This window comes from Podarcis pityusensis (genome assembly GCF_964106645.2).
Source record: "Podarcis pityusensis genome assembly, chromosome: 1".
Taxonomy (NCBI): domain Eukaryota; kingdom Metazoa; phylum Chordata; class Lepidosauria; order Squamata; family Lacertidae; genus Podarcis; species Podarcis pityusensis.
Window position 1 is genome coordinate 88583557 of NC_138028.1, and position 18989 is coordinate 88602545.

General features: G+C 45.4%; 1 protein-coding gene across 2 annotated transcripts in view; it reads left to right on the plus strand.

Moving 5' to 3' along the window:
- The first annotated feature begins 14801 nt into the window (after positions 1-14801).
- Positions 14802-18989, plus strand: part of IGFBP2 (insulin like growth factor binding protein 2) — an 85857-nt gene continuing 81669 nt past the window's right edge. Inside the window, exon 1 of one of the 2 annotated variants that reach the window (XM_081008796.1) lies at positions 14802-15257. In XM_081008796.1, coding sequence (XP_080864922.1) covers positions 14831-15257 — 427 coding nt within the window. In that variant the 5' untranslated portion in view covers positions 14802-14830. The remainder of the gene's footprint in view (positions 15258-18989) is intronic. The other variant, XM_081008797.1, reaches the window with a different exon arrangement.

Sequence of the window (18989 nt, forward strand, 5' to 3'; positions counted from 1 at the left end):
CTCAGTTCCTCATCATTCTAAACCAGTGGCTATAGTATTACTGTAATGTGATCATTGCTGTCCACATGCCGTTGACTGTCTTTGGCAAATGTTTCATTTACATTTTTAATTTACACATGACACCACACATCCCACCGTTTTGTTTTGTTTTTCCTTGCTGAAATTATTTGTATCCCAACTTCCAGGCCCTTCCAGGGGAGGAAGGTTCAAAAAGGCCACTTGTGCCATTGCTATGCAAAACTAGCAAAGAGATGCCACAATTTATTTTATTTCATTCAGTCATTTATTACATGTATATACCAACTTTCCCCCAAGGAGCTGAAGGCAACTACATGATTCTCCTCTCCTCCATTTTATCTTCACAACCACTTGGTGAGGGAAGTTAGGCTGAGAGGCAGTGACCAGCCCAAGGTCACCCAGCGAGCTTCATGGCTGAGTGGGGATTTGAAGCCTGGTCTCCCAGGGTCTAGTCTAACACCCACATCTACTGTTTTTGCTGAAACAGACTAAAGACTCAAAGTCTTAAAGGCTAACAAATGTATTATGGCATCAGCTTTTGTGGACTTGAGTCTTGTGTCTGATGCAGTGGATTTGAGCCCGTGAACAATGTCATAAGAAATCTGTTCATATTTTAAAGCGTTGCAAGTCTGTTTCTGAGGAGAGAGAGGGAACAATTGAAAATGTATGGAAATCTGGTCAGCAGCTATTTCTTCAGCAGGGGGTTTAGCTGCGCAATCCTGGATCTGCACCCTGACTCACTCCTGCATTAGCTGAGACACCAGCAAATGTGAGCAGGCAACTGATGCGCATAAGAAGAGGAGGTCTCTGACAAAGCCTCAGCTGCTTTATAAGAATGAAGAACAAATGGTTAGCCAACAAGGCTCCCCTCTTCAGAGGTTGTTTGACATCAGTTCCAGCCAGCATGGCCAATGATCAGGGAAGATGAAAGTGGTACCCCAACAACATCTATGCAGGGCCTGCATGTTAGTTAGTGGGGGACAAGGTAAAAAGGTAAAGGTAAAGGACCCCTGGATAAGTAAGTCCAGTCAAAGGTGACTATGGGGTGTAGCACTCATCTCACTTTCAGGCCGAGGGAGCCGGCGTTTGTCCACAGACAGCTTTCTGGGTCATGTGGCCAGCATGACTAAACCGCTACTGGAGCAACAGGACACTGTGACAGAAACCAGAGTGCACAGAAATGCCGTTTACCTTCCCACCGCAGAAGTACCTATTTATCTACTTGCACTGGCGTGCTTCCGAACTGCTAGGTTGGCAGGAGATGGGACAGAGCAGCAGGAGCTCACCCTGTTGCGGGGATTCAAACCGCCAACCTTCTGATCGGCAAGCCCAAGAGGCTTGGTGTTTTAGACCACAGTGCCACCCGCGTCCCAAGGCAGTTGAGATGCATATCGAATCATTACTTAGTGTTATGGCCTATGTTGGGGCTGGACCAAATACTTCAGCTGACAGTTGCCTACAAAAGACATCAACAGGTATGTATACTGTTGTGTGGACAAGGCTGGCATAGTCAGGACTGACATCAGACGCTGGCTTCATTTGAAATCGGCCAAGGCACACAGGCAACCTTTGAGCCCCTGATTCTGCTGCTCACTCACACTCTTTGTTGTGATGGATCTTGCCCCACCACAGAAGGTTGTGCTAGGTGACCTTTGAAGTCATCACCAAACTACTGTTCTATGATTCTATGATATCAAGGCAGTTTCTTTGATTTTGTGCCCAAATGAGGTTGAGGGATGATGGAGCCTCTTAACTAATTGCTTCATATGTGGAATGTGCCTGCCTTGCCTTCTCTGGCTGCTTGTTGGAGGCATTGTTTTGGACTGAATAGCTCCACTAGAAAAGCCAGTGTTTTCCTAAGGCCATGACTTAAATCTAATGGGGCAGGGAGGGGAGGAGGGAGAGAGCATTGTGTAGACTCCCTTTATTGTATGTACACAGAGACCCTTGTTCCTTCCTATGCCCACCACATGCTGGGAACAGCTGACCCCCACCCTGATCCGTTCCCTGGAATTAGAAGATGGAGAAGCTATTTATTAGGGGACCTTTTATCATTTGGCAAGGCTGAGCGGGACAGGCTAACAGGGAGCCAAAGGTTTTGTTTGTGTTTTGGTAAGGAGAGGAGGGAGGAGGCCTCAAAAGTCAGCTTAAATATCAGCTCAAGTCCATGGGGCATGGCTGGAATCCCAAAGCAGCATTATGCACTGGAAATGCACTGCCTTACCGCCCTGAGACCTTATGATGAAGGGCAGTATACAAATCTTATTAAAAATAAAAATAAATAACTAAAAATATTGGTATCCTAAGTTTAGCAGATGTAGCACAGTAGCTGAGAGTGTGGACACAGAGCACAGCAAGGTCACATCCACACCACAGAGTTAAAACACATTTCTACCAATTTAACAGTCGTTGCTTCCCCCAATGATTCCTGGGAATTGTAGTTTACCCACTCACAGAGTTTCAGTTCCTGGCATCCTTAACAAAAGACACTTCCCAGGATATGAGAATAAATGTCAGAAGAGGTGTGGTAGCAGAGGAACATAGAAACATACATATTGGTCAGGTTTGAGCATATAACACCAGTTGTTGGCTTGACTGCACAGGCTGCCAGTGAGCTCCCAGGCCAAATTCACCTATAAAGCCTTAAATAAGCTCAGGACCACAATACTTCAAGGATGCCTCTCTCTATGTGAACCAAATTGGCCCCAGCAATTATCATCTGAGGCCCCGTCTTCGTGTGCTTCATCTGTGTGAGGTCTGGAGGGTGGCAACACAAGAATGGGCCTTTTCTGTGATGGCTCCCTGCTTCTGGAATGCTCTCCCCCGGGGAGGCTTACCTAGCATCGTCATTACATATCAGATTATTAAAAATAGTTTTTATTGGAGGTTTTTCATTACATATCATTAAGTGCCAGGCAAAAACAGTCCTCTTCTCCCAGACCTTTAGCTAATTAAATCTTTTAAACTGGGACGGGGGGTAGGGGTGAAGGTGTAATTATTTTTGTTTGTTATTGTGTTATGTATTTTTGTGTTTTTACATTGTAAACCACCCTGTGTTCCTCGGATGTTGATGATGATGATTATAAAATGGTCATATCCAAAACAGGGATCCTCAGCTACATAATTACAAGTTATATGATCCCACGGAACCCACTTACCATTCTATTGCGTTGCTTGGAGAAAGAAAACATTGTAAGAGTACAATGTGAAATTAGCAGGCCCTTTGTTAACAGCTCCCAAGTTTCAATGGGTTCCACGATGGAAATGTCCGCAGGTACCACCTTCTAAGCAGTAGTTGACAAAGCATTGGAACTGGTTGCTGTTGGCATCCATCTGTCTCGAGAGGCAATGGAGGAAGCCTCCAGGGGTGAAGTCATACCATGGCCATAAAGGTAAAGGGACCCCTGACCATTAGGTCCAGTCATGGCCGACTCTGGGGTTGCGGCACTCATCTCGCTTTATGGGCCGCGGGAGCCGGCGTACAGCTTCCGGGTCATGTGGCCAGCATGACTAAGCCGCTTCTGGCGAACCAGAGCAGTGCACGGAAATGCTGTTTACCTTCGCGCCAGAGAAGTACCTATTTATCTACTTGCACTTTGATGGGCTTTCAAACTGCTAGGTTGGCAGGAGCAGGAACCGAGCAACGGGAGCTCACCCCGTCACGGGGATTCAAACTGCCCACCTTCTGATTGGCAAGTCCTAGGCTCTGTGGTTTAACCCACAGCGCCACCCGCGGCCATGGCAGCACCTAAATGACCTTCCCAGAGCGCAAGCCTTGGCAGTATGTATGGAGGTCTTGGGCTTCTCTCCACATCATGGGTAGAAACCGCCTACTTGACCATTAAACCCACTATTGATCTCATCCTCTCCACTGGATGTAATTAATTAGATACTGTAGGTAAGACAGATAAAGGAAAGGAGTATGACAAGCCTGTATGTCGTCTCCCTGCTTATTTAACTTATATGCAGAATTCATCATACGAAAGGCTGGACTGGATGAATCTCAAGATGGAATTAGGATTGCCAGAAGAAATATCAACAACCTCAGATATGCAGATGACACAACGTTGATGGCAGAAAGTTAGGAGGAATTAAAGAACCTTTTAATGAGGGTGAAAGAGGAGAGCGCAAAATATGGTCTGAACCTCAACATAAAAAAAACGAAGATCATGGCCACTGGGCCCATCACCTCCTGGCAAATAGAAGGGGAAGAAATGGAGGCAGTGAGAGATTTTACTTTCTTGGGTTCCATGATCACTGCAGGTGGTGACAGCAGTCATGAAATTAAAAGATACCTGCTTCTTGGGAGAAAAGCGATGACAAACCTAGACAGCATCTTAAAAAGCAGAGACATTACCTTGCCGACAAAGGTCCATATAGTTAAAGCTATGGTTTTCCCAGTAGTGATGTATGGAAGTGAGAGCTGGACCATAAAGAAGACTGTTCGCTGAAGAATTGATGCTTTTGAATTATGGTGCTGGAGGAGACTCTTGAGAGTCCCATGGACTGCAAGAAGATCAAACCTATCCATTCTTAAGGAAATCAGCCCTGAGTGCTCACTGGAAGGACAGATCATGAAGCTGAGGCTCCAATACTTTGGCCACCTCATGAGAAGAAAAGACTCCCTGGAAAAGACCCTGATGTTGGGAAATATTGAGGGCACAAGGAGAAGGGGACAACAGAGGACGAGATGGTTGGACAGTGTTCTCGAAGCTACCAACTGCGGGAGGCTGTGGAAGACAGGAGTACCTGGCGTGCTCTGGTCCATGGGGTCACAAAGAGTCAGATACGACTAAACAACAACAACAACAAAAAGATAGATATACTAGATAGACAGATGGTGGGGAGTACCATATATATGGACTCCATCCATGTTTTTGTGTTGTGTGCAATTTGACTATTTTATCTGTTTACAACATGGGACAAGGGAGAGAAAATATCTAAGAATCCCACCTGAGGATGGGAGCAATGAGGAAAAGATTGTGGTATGGGTGAAGTTTCATTCTTTATACTTGAGCAACCTATCCTGTGCAAAGAGAGGCTTGTTTTAAAGGTTTGGGAATGAGGAAGCTTTTACACCAGGGAGAAAAAAACTGTGTTGTTGCTGTTGCTTTTTTTGGAAAAAAAGTACTTTTATTGAGAACAAATTGTTATTTATGAGCTATCTCAGCCATTACTTTTTCATTCCATCCTATTTTCTTTGGGATTCAGATGCTATTTTTGTGGATATTTCTTTTATTTAATTTTCCCTGGGTTGTCAAACTTGCACACCCAAACAGATGGCATTTCCAAAAAAGAAAAGAAGCCCTTGATCTTTTATTAGAAAGTGCTTGGAAAGCAAGTTGCATGAAGCGAACCACAGTGCTTTCAGGAGGATCCAGTGGGTCAAAAGTTAGAGATGTACCCTTGAGGCTTAAATCAAAGGCAGAGTTGACAGGAAGCCAATCTTGCCTTCCCTCCACCCCCACCCCCAGGACACTGCTGTCACCACAGGTCAGGGGGAAAGCTGACCCTTCTCAATTGTGTTCCACATTGCAGTCAATTCAAACAGCCTTTAGATGCATATCTCCACCCCAACCTCAACATCACCTCCGGCCACATTTCTTGGTCCGAATTACACCACTAGAAAGATGTGGGAAGCTGTGATTTGGTGATGACATGCATCTGCATTTTCAGAGGGGTGCAACTGTTTAAGAACGAGAGCGCCAAAGGCTCATCTGAGAGCCAATGTGCTGTAACGGTTAGAGTGTTGGACTAGGACCTGGGAGACCAGGGTTCAAATTCCCATTCAGCCATGAGGCTCACTGGGTGACATTGGGCCAATCACTGTTTCTTAGCCCACCTACTTCACAGGGTTATTGTGAGGGGGGAAAATGAGGAGGGGCAAACAATGTGTGTCACCGCCTTGAGCTCCTTGGAGGAAAGGTGATATAGAAATCTAATGCATACAATTCATATATACATCTCATCCTGCACCCTGCTTCTTCAGGGTGACCAATGAGGCGCCAGCATCTGAGTCCCTTCTTTGTGTGCCTCCTCTGTGAGAGGTCTGGAGGGCAGCAATATGAGAATGGGCCTTTTCTGCGATGGCTCCCCGCTCATGGCATGCTCTGACCAGATAGGCTCACCCTTGTTATATATCTTTAGATGCCAGGCAAAAAAAAAATCATCTTCTCCCAGGTCTTTGGCTAATTAAACCTTCTAAACTGAGGGGTATTGTTTTCCTTTATTATTATGATGGTATGTATTTTTGTGTTTTTATATTGTAAACTGCCCTGTGATATTCAGATGAAAGGTGGTATAGAGAAATAACAACAACCACAAAGATGATGCCTTTGAAAGAAAGCCAGCAAGGCAGGTCATAAAGACAATAGCTGATACTGCTCCCCTACAACTGGCTGATTGGAAGGTCGGCAGTTTGAATCCCCGCAACGGGGTGAGCTCCCATTGTTCTGTCCCAGTTCCTGCCAACGTAGCAGTTCGAAAGCACACCAAGGCAAGTAGATAAATGGGTACCACTGCAGCAGTTAGGTAAACAGCGTTCTTGTGCGCTCTGGCTTCCGTCACGGTGTGGTTTAGTCATGCTGACCTCATGACCCGGAAAGCTGTCTGTGGATGAACACTGGCTCCCTCAGCCTGAAGCGAGATGAGCACTGCACCCCATAGTCACCTTTGACTGGACTTAACCATCCAGGGGTCCTTTGCCTTTTACCTTACAACTGGCATTCAGTAGCATGCTGCCTCCATCTAAAGCAGGGGAAGGGATCTCAGGCCTGAGGGGCAAGGCATTAAAAAACCACAAGACTATACAGAAATTACATTAAAATAAAAGTCAGTGCTGATAAAAACCATAAACAATAAAGCAACAGCATGACCAATACAACACTCCAACTGAAAGCCTTTCTAAACGTGCTGGTTTTTAAAAGCCTTTTAAAATACGCCAGCTCCGAGGGCCAACCACACATCCTTGGGAAAGTTCCATCAGTTGAAGGCTACTACAGAGAGGGCTGTTTCTAGCCCCTGCCCATCTTCCAGGTGGCTCACTGAGCAGGACCTCTGAAGGCAGGCATAGGCTCATGTGGGTGCAGCTGTTAAACCCATCAGCCTCCAAGCTGCCAGCTTTCCACAAGCTGCTGTGAGTAGTAATCCTAAACATCTGGAGGGCACCAGGTTAGGGAAAGATGGATTAAGACTCTAAAGGTTTAAAAAGAAAACAGCACTTTGAATTGGATCCAAATATGTGCTGATAATCAGACATGACAGCACTATAAAATCATAGAATTGTAGAGTTGGCAGGGACCATAAGGGTCATCTAAGCCAAAGCCCTGCAATATAAAAATCTTGTTGCCTGACACGGGGCTCAAACCCATGACTCTGGGATTAAGAGTTGCCAACTCTGCCAACTGAGCTACCCCACAGGCATGGCTAAATGTTACAGGGGAGAAGCCCATAACTTGACAAGAAGTGTGATGTAGTAGACAGAGTGTCAGACTAGGAACTAAGGAGAGCAGGGTTCAAATCCCCACTCGACCACGAAGCTCACCGGGTGACTTTTGGCCAGTCAGTGTCTCTCAGTCTAACCTAGCTCACAGGCTTGTTGTGGGGATTAAATGAAGGAGGGAATCATATATGTCACCTTCAGCTTTTTGGAGAAAAAGGTGGGATGTAAATGCAATTAATTTCATATCTAGTCCTGCTCTAAGATACGGGACATTAAGAAAATAACACACATCCAAGTTCTGCTAAGTTATATCTCTCCCCACCCCCCTTAAAAAACAACAACACAATAAGGTAAGGACATCCCAGTCCTTGGCGTCTCTTTTTTGCTTTGCCCATTTATTTTGCATAGTGCTTCATTGACAAAACAGAGCTGTAAAATAATCAATGGGAGATGTCTGTGGGAAAGTGCTGCTTTGAAAGAGAATACTTTTTAACAGACATTTGCAAGACCTCATGCCTCTGGGAGGAGGTGCAATCGCAGTCCTCCCTCCTTTTTTAACAAAAGCAGAACTCCCCTCCCTGCCTGATCAAGCCTACATCTGTTTGGCAATGCCACATTTTCTGGGGTAAAATAAAACCCTGACAACAAGCAGCTCGACTTATATATGGAGGGTAACTGCTTAGGAACAGAGCCCTGCTTGTTAAAGCTTAAATCTATCAGAAACCTGCCATTCTCCCCACCACCACCCCTTGGGAGTAATTGCAGCCTGCCGCTCACATGAACTGCATCCTGCTTTCTACACATCCCAGGGAGAAAGAAACTCGGAACAGCTGTAATTCCCCCCCCCCCAACAAATCAGGAATGACTGTGCTTTAGAAACAGGGGCTCCTTTCCATTTTGCATATCTGCAGAGAAGCAACACATATGTCATCTGAATCTGTCTAATTTGCTTCCACTATTATGGTTTCAGCTGGAAACAAAGAACCTCAAATGAATAAGAGCAGCAGACAATGGCTCAGGCAAGCACCGAGAGCCTCTGAACAAAGCTTGCCCTTCCTTCCCACCACAGAACGATATTCAATTGCAAAAAGAAAGAAAAGTGACGTTAACTCCTGAGCTAAGGCACAAAGTCAGAACAATGGATAGGCCCTAAGGAAGGAAATGAAAAGCTGACCAATTCCTGCCCTCAGTGAACAACCTGGTCACTCTAGCAATAGTATAAAAGTGCAACAGTTGCTTTTGAAAAATGAGACTTTAGAGCCGGTTGTAAAGATGCCACACAGTGTAACAGCTCAATTCCATATGTGCCTCCTCAGATATAAACTCCACTGAGCTCAAGGGGATTTACTTCCAGGTAAGAGGGCATCATATTGAAGGCTTAGTCAAGAGTTTTAAATAAACTGTTTCCTTTTCATCAGTTTATTTGGCTCAGACTCACATTCCTGTGAATTTGAGGACATGCAGTAGTCCTAATGGCACAGGAACTTTTCATAGTGTAGGGCTTGGTGGACAGAAGAAGAAGAAGAGTTTGGATTTGATATCCCGTTTTATCACTACCTGAAGGAGTCTCAAAGAGGCTCACAATCTCCTTTCCCTTCCTCCCCCACAGCAAACACTCTGTGAGGTGAGTGGGGCTGAAAGACTTCAGAGAAGTGTGACTGGCCCAAGGTCACCCAGCAGCTGCAGGTGGAGGAGCAGGGAATCGAACCCAATTCTCCAGATTACGAGTCCACCACTCTTAACCACTACACCACACTGGAACTGACAGGTTCCAGCTGATGGGCTGGAGGTTCCCCAACCCTGATATAGGCAATGATATACTACACAATGGTGTAGGACACACGTAAGGTAAAGGTAAAGTGCCCCTGGATGGTTACGTCCAGTCAAAGGCAACTATGGGGTGCAGCGTTCATCTCCCTTCAGGCCAAGGGAGCCAGCGTTTGTCCACAGACAGCTTTCTGGGTCATGTGGCCAGCATGACTAAACTGCTTCTGGCGCAATGGGGCACCGTGATGGAATGTAGGGAACCTTTGGCTCAGCAGATGTTGCTGAAATACAACTCCCATCATTCCTGCCCATTAGCTATACTTGCTGGGGCTGATGGGAGCAGTAGTTAAGCAGCACCTGGGGGACCAAAGGTTCCCCACACCTCGAATAATGGGCCAGAGGACAGCAGTGGCAATGCTAGTGAATGGCTGCAGCACCCAACACAGTGAGGACATCATTGGCCTATGTATGTTTTGTGGTATTTTATGGATCATGACTTTTTATTGATTCTCGTTTTGTAATTCTTTATTGTAACTGTTAAGCATATCCTGTTTAATTATTATTTGCTGATATTTAATTTTGCCCTTTGCTGTTATGTTCTAATGAATATTGCTTCTTTTTATTGGATCAGATTGTTATTAGCTGTGTGATCTTTGCTGTGTATTTTGTTGTTTCTTCAGCTTGTAAAATGCCCTGTGTGTAGTAATCTAGAAGGGAGGTATACAAATTAAAAGTGAAATGAAATTCGCCTACTGCACACCTGCATGGGGCCTCCTTAGCTTCTCCCTGCCTCCTCCACTGTCACCAAGCAGCAGTCCCTGCTAAAGGTGGCTTGGTTGGTCATTGTCTCCCATCCTACCTCACCAGCCACTGCCCTTCATCTTGCCCACCCAAAAATGAGGATAGTACCTTACAAGTGGGACGTGGGTGGCGCTGTGGGTTAAACCACAGAGCCTAGGACTTGCCGATCAGAAGGTTGGCGGTTTGAATCCCCACGATGGAGTGAGCTCCCGTTGCTCAGTCCCTGCTCCTGCCAACCTAGCAGTTCAAAAGCACGTCAAAATGCAAATAGACAAATAGGTACCGCTCCGGCAGGAAGGTAAACGGTAAAGAAGCAGCTTGGTCCTGCTGGCCACATGACCCGGAAGCTGTACGCCGGCTCCCTCGGCCAATAAAGCGAGATGAGCGCCGCAACCCCAGAGTCGGCCACGACTGGACCTAATGGTCAGGGGTCCCTTTAGCTTTAGCTTTACCTTACAAGCACCAACAGGGATAAAACTCTTTGCAAATGAAAACCATTGTCAGATATGCCAACAGCAAAAGGCTCTGAAACTGCAGTCATCCTGTCCAGGAGACATCACTCAATGGCTTCTAAGGTCTCATCTAAGCACTATTTGCATGATTTTGCACTGCATTCCTATACCCACTTATTCAGCACTAAGCCCCACTGAACTCAAAGGGACTTATTTTATAGGATCATTTTTAAGAAACCATTTAACAGGAACTGCTCCCTTTATCATTCAGACACCTAGCCAAATACTCCCCAGGGTGTTCTGGTGACATCAAGGCTGCAAAGTGAATTGCGGCTGAAGAGATGCCACACCCCACTCATTAAAGTCATTCACTGTCTAACAACCCTTGCCCTCTGTGAGCTGAGATCAAGTCAGAAAATAACAGGCCAAAAAAAGTTGTAGGGGTGGAGGAAAATACCACTGTGGGGTTTTTTTAAAAAATTATGGTGAAAAAAGGAACACTAGAATTGCTCATAATCACGCCATCTCTTGAAGTCCTCTTCCCCTGAGCCCATGCAAGCCTGTTCTTGCCTCCCGCAGAATGTGAGGTCAAAGCAAAGAGCCATTCAAAGCTCAACCACCTGAATTATCTGCAGCCTTTCAGTATATATATGTATGCCCTGATGTCTGTCTATAACTCTTCCATAGAACACAGACACCTCTTCCTTCTGTTCTCCTTGCTTGTTCAACTTGGTCAGCTTACTGGTGCAAGGAAAAGGCAAGGAATGAGAGTCAGCTTCTGTCTCAAGGGACCAGGACTGCAAAGTTTGATTGATTACAGCACTGAATTAACCAATTACAAAAGCAAAGAGTTGATGGATTTCCTTCTGAGTAGAGACGGTCACGACTAAATGACTAAACAACAACAACAGAGATGGTTAGGCTTTTGCTATATGTGTGCACAGGATTGCAGTCAAAGTATGAGTTTGGGTGGGGGGGGGGGTTAAGCAGAACACCAATAGTGAAGGCTAACTTGATTTTACTACCAAAGAAGTAGGCAGGACATTATATCAAACAAGAGAGTGGCACAGGGACAATAGTGTCTTTCTGTTTGTTGTTCACTTGATTCATAAAACTATTATACTTTAGTTTATTTATGGACATGTTGAAGAAGAAGAGCGGAGGCAGAGAGGTGCATGCATGGTACCTTGGACAGAAGAAAGTCAGGCAAACTAATGCCAGTGTACTTGAAGCAAAGATCACTAGTGTCAAAACAATAATTCTTCAACATTTCAGTCATCCCACAATGAGTTTGCATAGGACCACAAATCACGGGGCTAATGGCTATCTGTATCCACTCATAAAGCACTACTTTCCGCCCCAGAATCTGCAGCAGGCAGATCTAATACTAATGTAGTCCTCTTCTTCCACCAAACTGTGTGCATTGTTGTCTTAGCACTTGACCCAGCTGCTTCAGTACCATTTTGTTAAGGTTTCTCCCACCCCCTTTTTCTTTTCTTTTTGCTTCGCTTGTCCAAAGGTCATTGAACTCAGTTAATGATAATATATAGGCAGGGCTTTTTCTCTCCCTCTTTCACCGGCATTTGAATTAACCCTTTGGTCTATAACTGAGGGAACATGGGCTGCTTCCAGCGGTACCGGGAGCTCAAATTGCTTTCTGTACACTTAATAGTAGAAAGAAGCATCTACCATTTGCTATGTGTGTTTACATTCTGGGAAAAGTCCTATATCCCTCCTGGAGAACTAGCGTGTGAGAATTGCAAGCCTTATGTTTGCTGTGTGTGTGTGTGCTAAGAAGTGTACTATTAATTTTAAGAATGCTTCCAAGTCATCATTCACACCAGTAAGGTGGAATTTGTAGAATTAGATTATATATCTATATATAAATATAGCATATTTATAGCTGGTGAGTTGTTGGGATTTTCTTAGTTCTCTAATAGGGCTTTAATAGATAAACTGCAGGTGTCTGATACATTAATTATAAGGCTCAGATATATTCCTTTTCAGATGATTTTCCCTAGTTTCTTTTTTTTTGGGGGGGGGGGTCATGGAATATTGTTGTGTTTGCTTTTCATATTCTTTTTGAAAAGCCATGACCATAGTATCTGCCAAGTTTGCTTTCAGTGCCCAGATATTGCAAAGATCTTTCAGAAGCTAAAATTTTATTTCTAATCCTTCATGTTGCTGATAGTGTGATTAGGTCATCTGTGTGCAGCACATTCTGAACTTCTGAGTCATGTAGAGACAGACTTGGAATATTTCAAGTGAGTGGAAGATTGTTGAGGTATATAGAGTGAATGGTGTCATCAGAGATCTCGGTCAAGACCTTGGCTATGGTCTGAAGGTACATAAAGTCCACTCTCTTGCTGAAGCTAAGCAAGTTTGGGTCTGGTCAATGCCTGAACTGGTGACTTCCTAGAAACTCCATGTATCACCAACTTAGGTTCCATGATGGAAGGTAAAGCTCACTTCATTACCATATCAAGGCTTTAGCGGCCCATCTGCTGAAGCACAAGGGGGGGACCAACGTTAAGACAGCTATTATGCTAGTGTCATGTTATGATGTCATCACAGTCGAATACAGCATCATGATATTTGGGATGGATACATTTACTTGTAATTCTCTCCCTGCATTTGAGGCAACAAGCTCAACCCAATCTCACCCATGTCTAAGCAGAAACAATTCTCACTGGTTTTAATTTAAATTACTCTCAAGTAGGATTTCAGCCTTAAGGAGAACCATAAATTTATTTAAAGATTTTTCTTCCAATTACAAGAGTGCAATAAGTGCATTAACGAGCATCTCACACACACTCATTTTAAATGCAACCACCAATTTGGGTTATCAAAGATCAAACACAATCAGTATTTCACAGATTTATATTATTTTTGCTAATGCCTTCAAAAAAGGAAGAAAAGTTGAGTCTAGCAGGCTTTTTAAACACCCACTTTCTAGAATCAACTTAAAAAAAAAAACAACCCAGGAAATTTCCCCAAGAAATCATCTGTGAAATTAGGGCGTCCTTTTACAAGCAATTATTACTGTGTTGATATATCCCTTAATATATGGTATGTTTATTTTTGTACCATTTTAGTCCGAAGCAGGTGTACAATAATAAAAAAGGAACCCATAGAAAATAAAACAAAATGCAGTTGATCAAATCAGAACTCTGCCCCATGCTCCTTTGGGAGAACAAGCAGGATATAAATTTAGCAAGAAATAAATCAATAATTTTAATGCTTCTTTAAAATAACAGGAAATGCAGAAACATTGGTAATCACATCTATAATAGCAGAGGGGTGAATATTGCCAGCCTCCTGATTCAGCTTCTAGCCAAGGTTGGTGCATGAAGTGGATAAAGCTTCATTCTCACTTGCCCTCTTGGTTTGCTCCCCCAAGCACGGGTCCCATGATTTTCCTTGAGTACCTATTGTAAATTTGCTGTTCAGGGATTCACAGGGTAATCTCCCTTTATTATAGCACAACAACCCTGTGAGGTCGGCCCTGAGAGCCTGCCCCTCGTTGTCAAGGCCATCACACCCAAACTCAAAGTGGCTCTCTCTTCTCAAGCTCTTTGGAGGGGAAAGCCAAGATACAAACTGCTGCCGGAAGAAAGCTGCACCTGTTGAATTGTTGCCTGTCACGCAACCGTTAACCGCAAAGGAAGCCCTGCCATACCCCTCAAATATTTTATTGGGGGGGGGGGGCAAAGGGATCTCATCCCCTAGAAGTTGGGGGTGCTTATATGATTTTTTACTCCGAAGGAAGTCTGTGGTCTCCGTCGAGGCAGGCAGGGCAGAACGCGTCACCTTCTGTGTGTGTGTGTGTGTGAGAGAGAGAGAGAGAGAGAGAGAATGAATGTGTAAGAGAGAAAAAGTGGGGGGGGGACTGTGTGTGAGAAAGAGAAAGAATGTGTGGGTGTGGAGGAGGGAGAGTTGAGAGAGAGAGAGAATGTGTGTGTGTGAGAGAGAGAGTGTAAGAATGTGTGTGTGAGAGAGAGGGAGGGAGAGAGAGAGGGAGAGAGAGAGAATGTGTGTGTGTGTGTGTGAGAGAGAGGGAGAGAATGTGTGAGAGAGTGTGTATGAGAGAGAGAGAGAGAATGTGTGTGTGTGTGTGTGACAGAGAGAGAATGTGTGTGTGAGAGAGAGAGAGAGACAGACAGACAGACAGACAGCGCGAGAGAGGGGTGGAGCAGAGCGGAGCTCAGCTCCCTCCCCGAGCGCGCCTGCCTTTAGGACCCAGCGGCGCCGGCGCGCCCGCCCCTCTCTCGCCCCGCAGCACCTGCCCGGCCGGCGGGCGCTCTCTGGCAGGCTGGCTGGCTCGCTCACTCCGCGAAGCGCTGCCGCCACGATGGTGCAGTTGCTGTTGCAGCCGCGCGCCGGGCGCTGCTCCTTGTGGCTGGGCTTGGGGCTGGCGCTGTGGGCGTCTCTGCCGGCGGCCCGCGTGGCGCTGCCCGAGGTGCTGTTCATGTGCTCGCCCTGCACCGCCGAGCGCCTGGCCGCTTGCGCGCCGTCGCCGCCCGTCTCGTCGGGATCCGAGGGCGACGCGTGCCCGGAGCTGGTGCGGGAGCCCGGCTGCGGCTGCTGCCGGGTGTGCGCCCGCCTCGAGGGGGAGCCGTGCGGGGTCTACACGCCGCGCTGCGCCTCGGGGCTCCGCTGCTACCCGCGTCCCGGCGCCGAGCTGCCCCTGCAGGCGCTAGTGCAGGGCCAGGGCACCTGCGCCCGACGGAGCGACGCCGCAGAGTACGGCGCCGCCAGCGCCGAGCACCGAGCGACCGGTGAGTGGACGGGGCGCCGGTTCCGCGCGGGGGCTTGGGGGGCAACTAGGGCGTCAAATGAACTCCCGCCCTCTGAGCATGTGCAGTGTGCTTCCCCTCTTTCCAATTCATTGTAGAGATCTATTTTATTGCTGCTATCTCCCACCTTTTCCCCCGAAGAACTCAGGGCGCCGCGCACGGCTCTCCCCCTCCCCATTTAGTCCCCCCAACAACCCTGTGAGGTAGGTTAGGAAAAAGGGCGGAGATTGGCCCCAGTCATTCATTTGAGCTGAGTGGGGAGTCAAGCCGTGTTCCTACCCGGCACTCTAACCACTACACTACCCTGACTCTAACCACTAGGCTTGAAAAGACGTCGGGCTTACTTCGAACAAGGGGTGTCCCAGGTATTGTTATGAATCGACCTAATAACAATGTATTTAAGTGAGTGCTTTTGTCATCTCTGAGGATCCCGTGTGGGAAATTGGCTGGCCAGGGTAAACTAGCTGTTGGGGCAGCAAGCAGTAGAAGAATTTGGTGTGAAACGATATCAGGAGTCAAGAGTTGAACTAGTGAGCAGACGCATTATTGTGCAGGGATAGGGAAGGAGGAAGGCATGGGAAGCAACAAACATTGGGGAATTTGATGTGGGGTGAATGGGAGAGGAAGGCCTTATGCATAAGGATCTTGAGGTGGGTCACAGGTAGTTTGGGTAAATTTGACAAGTGTGGGGCTGGATCTGAGGAATAGACTTCCTATTGTATGCAAAATTAAAAGAGCCAATGTGTGGTATGTATTATGCAAAAACGAAGATACGGCAATAGAGTTCTGAACTATTACTAACTTCAGATTGATGTAACATTTTAATATGTGACTGTGTTTTTGTAACTGTTTAAGATGTACATTGTTGCTTTGGTGTTTTGTACACCACTTAGAAACATTTTTAACACATAGAAACTAAATAATCCACTCTGCCCTATCAAGACTGTAGGTGAAATGCCTTCTATTTAACTACTTTCCTGTGTGAAAAGTTGCGTGCAATAAGCAAGTGTGCTCACAAAAGGCTTCGTCAAACTTTCCAATGTAGCACGCTGGCTTTTTAAAGGCAGGATAGTGGGGAGAGAGCAGCAGCAGCAACATTCAAAAATATGGTCCATCACAATTCTGCCTGTTGGTTCTGTGGCACAAAGATTCTCAAGAGCTACTTTACAGTCTTAAATTGCAGCCCTGGCTGCTGTGAGTGCACGGGTATTACTCCGCTGTGTCTTGCGGAGTAATATGTGAAGTGTGAATGAAAATTATATATCTTTTTTCATGCAGTGGACATGTGTTTAAGAGCTGTCGTCCTGTGGCACCCTGACTCATGTCCTTGGGAATGTTTAAGAACATGATTTGCCATTTAGATGTTTGTGATGTACCTGTGGCAGACATATGAAGCAGCCGGAGGCAACACTGCCTGAATTTAACTTTCTTTGGTCATCTACTATTAACTTCCCTTGTCTAAGCAGCTAAAGCTATAGGCCAGGAATGGGAAACCACTCCACCAACTACATTCAGCGTGACCAATGGTTAGGGATGATGGGAGTTCCTCAATTGGAGGGACAAAGGCTCCTCATTTCTGCTGTAGAATGAAATCCAATGTTAGCCACTCTCAGAGCAGACCCACTGAAACAGTGGAATAACTCAAGTCCATGGGTTTCAATGGGTCTACTTTTGAGTATGACTGAGTTGGAGATCACCCATTATGTCCTGGGGGGTCCTGCAATTGATTGCTTATCAATTGATTGTGGTAGCTCCTACCCCTTGGAATAAGCAGCTAGTTGCAATGACATTTTAACTCACGCTGACCAAGGTAGAGAATGAAGGGTAACATGTGTGGGTCTGTATCTCTCATATTATGGTTTGAGGTGGGAAGAAACTCTCCTAAAAACCAGTGTGTAAAATATAGGTATAAACACACAGCTTCTGTCTGACATAGGCCATCTTCACCTACAATAAGTACTTTGTCGTAATCTGTTTCCATAATGAGTTGTTGACTGTATAATTATCTCAGACGTTTCTGAATATATGTGTGTGGACTCACTTAACTTTTCACACACATACAGCACACTCACAAGCCTTCCTGTGGGAAAAGTAAACTTTAAATTCAGCAGGACTCACGGAGGGTAAATTATCATAGCTGAGTGCTAGGGGATCTGTCTTGTGTTCAGAAGTTCTCAGGTTGAATCCCTGGTGTCTCAAAGCAGAGCTGCCAGAAACCCAGGAGAGCCTCTGCAAGCCAGAGTAGACAGTATTGAACTAGATGGATAAACCAGTGGTCTTACTCGGTAACACAGGAAGCTCCCTTATGCTATGTACTTAGGACTGCAGCATGAAACAAAATGAAACTTTTCTACCTGGGCTCTGAGCTGCATAGGGTTCAGAAAACCATGAGCCTTACGGAATAAAAGGAATGTGGAGTCAGAATAGCGGGGGATTGGATGAATGTGGATTTTGGATTGGACTACTTTTCAGCTATAATAAATGGTTTACCTTAACACTTTGTTTCATTGGTGTTGCTCAGATTAGCTTCTTAAATCCATTTGTAGCAGTTTCCCTGATAACACTTTCAAAAAGCACACTGGCAGCTTTCTCCATGCACCTCAATATTGTCCCGAGAGATGGTAGATGGAAATGCAGAACATAACCATAATAGTGTAATGATAAAAGTGAGGAACTCTGAGATTTAAAACCAGAGAGGTTTAGGAAAGCAGCAAAACAAGCTCAAACCATTGAACCACAGAAAGCAGGACTCCCATCAGATAGGCTAAGATTGTAGTGAGTTTTTGGAAATGGTTTTACTCTTCATTCAATTAAGCTAACTTTTCAACCGGGGGGAAAAACTTCACATAATGTTGTTTGTTCAGTATTGCATTCCAATACAATAAAAAATGAGTGTGTGATGGGAGGTTTTCCATGATAAACAGAGATGGCTAACTGGGGCAATTGGTCTTTGCTGAATTCAAGTGTGGAGGGGGGGGGGGATAGCTTAAGATCATTTTCAGGAGCGCATGTGAAATTATTCTGAAACATACTCTGGCATGTTCTCATCTGTCAAAGAGCTGATTTTAAAATTTTTATTTCTGTTTTACGTGCAAATCCCACGGACTGCATTTATTTGCACAGAGCAGGTTGGGGTAGAAACACCCTTCTCTTGACTGGGGATTGGAATGCAAAACTTGTATGCAATTCCTAAATTAAGGGGTTGGCAACTTTTATTTTGTCCCTGATGAGAGTCAGGAAGGTTGCCCAAGTGAAACAAGGAATAAGACTGAGAATTCTCCTGCTGTGGGCTTCGGTATTGTTTAATCTTCCACTGAGGTCTGGGCTGCCAATCCAGAAAAGGCTGTAGGCAGAAAGAAATACAAATAATCCACAGCAAGAAACGGATGCTGCTGCTGATTGCAAAAAAGGCTGTGGGTATTCTGGGGAATGTTGGAATGAAAATATCAAGTCTGTGCAAATCAAACTGACGGGCCAAATAGAGCTGTACCCTTTTGGGGTCCAGTTTTATAAAGTCTTAAACCTTCACTTCTCCCCATGAAGTTACTCAGTGCCAATTAGATTGACTGAGGTAGTGTCTCGATGCTATTTTGAGTGGATTTCCTTCCTCACTTCTGCTAACAAGCAGCTGCATTCCATCCATTGCAGGCATGGGTAGATGCAACCAAGAGTCACTGCCAACTGTTTTCAGTACAGTGGTACCTCGGGTTACAG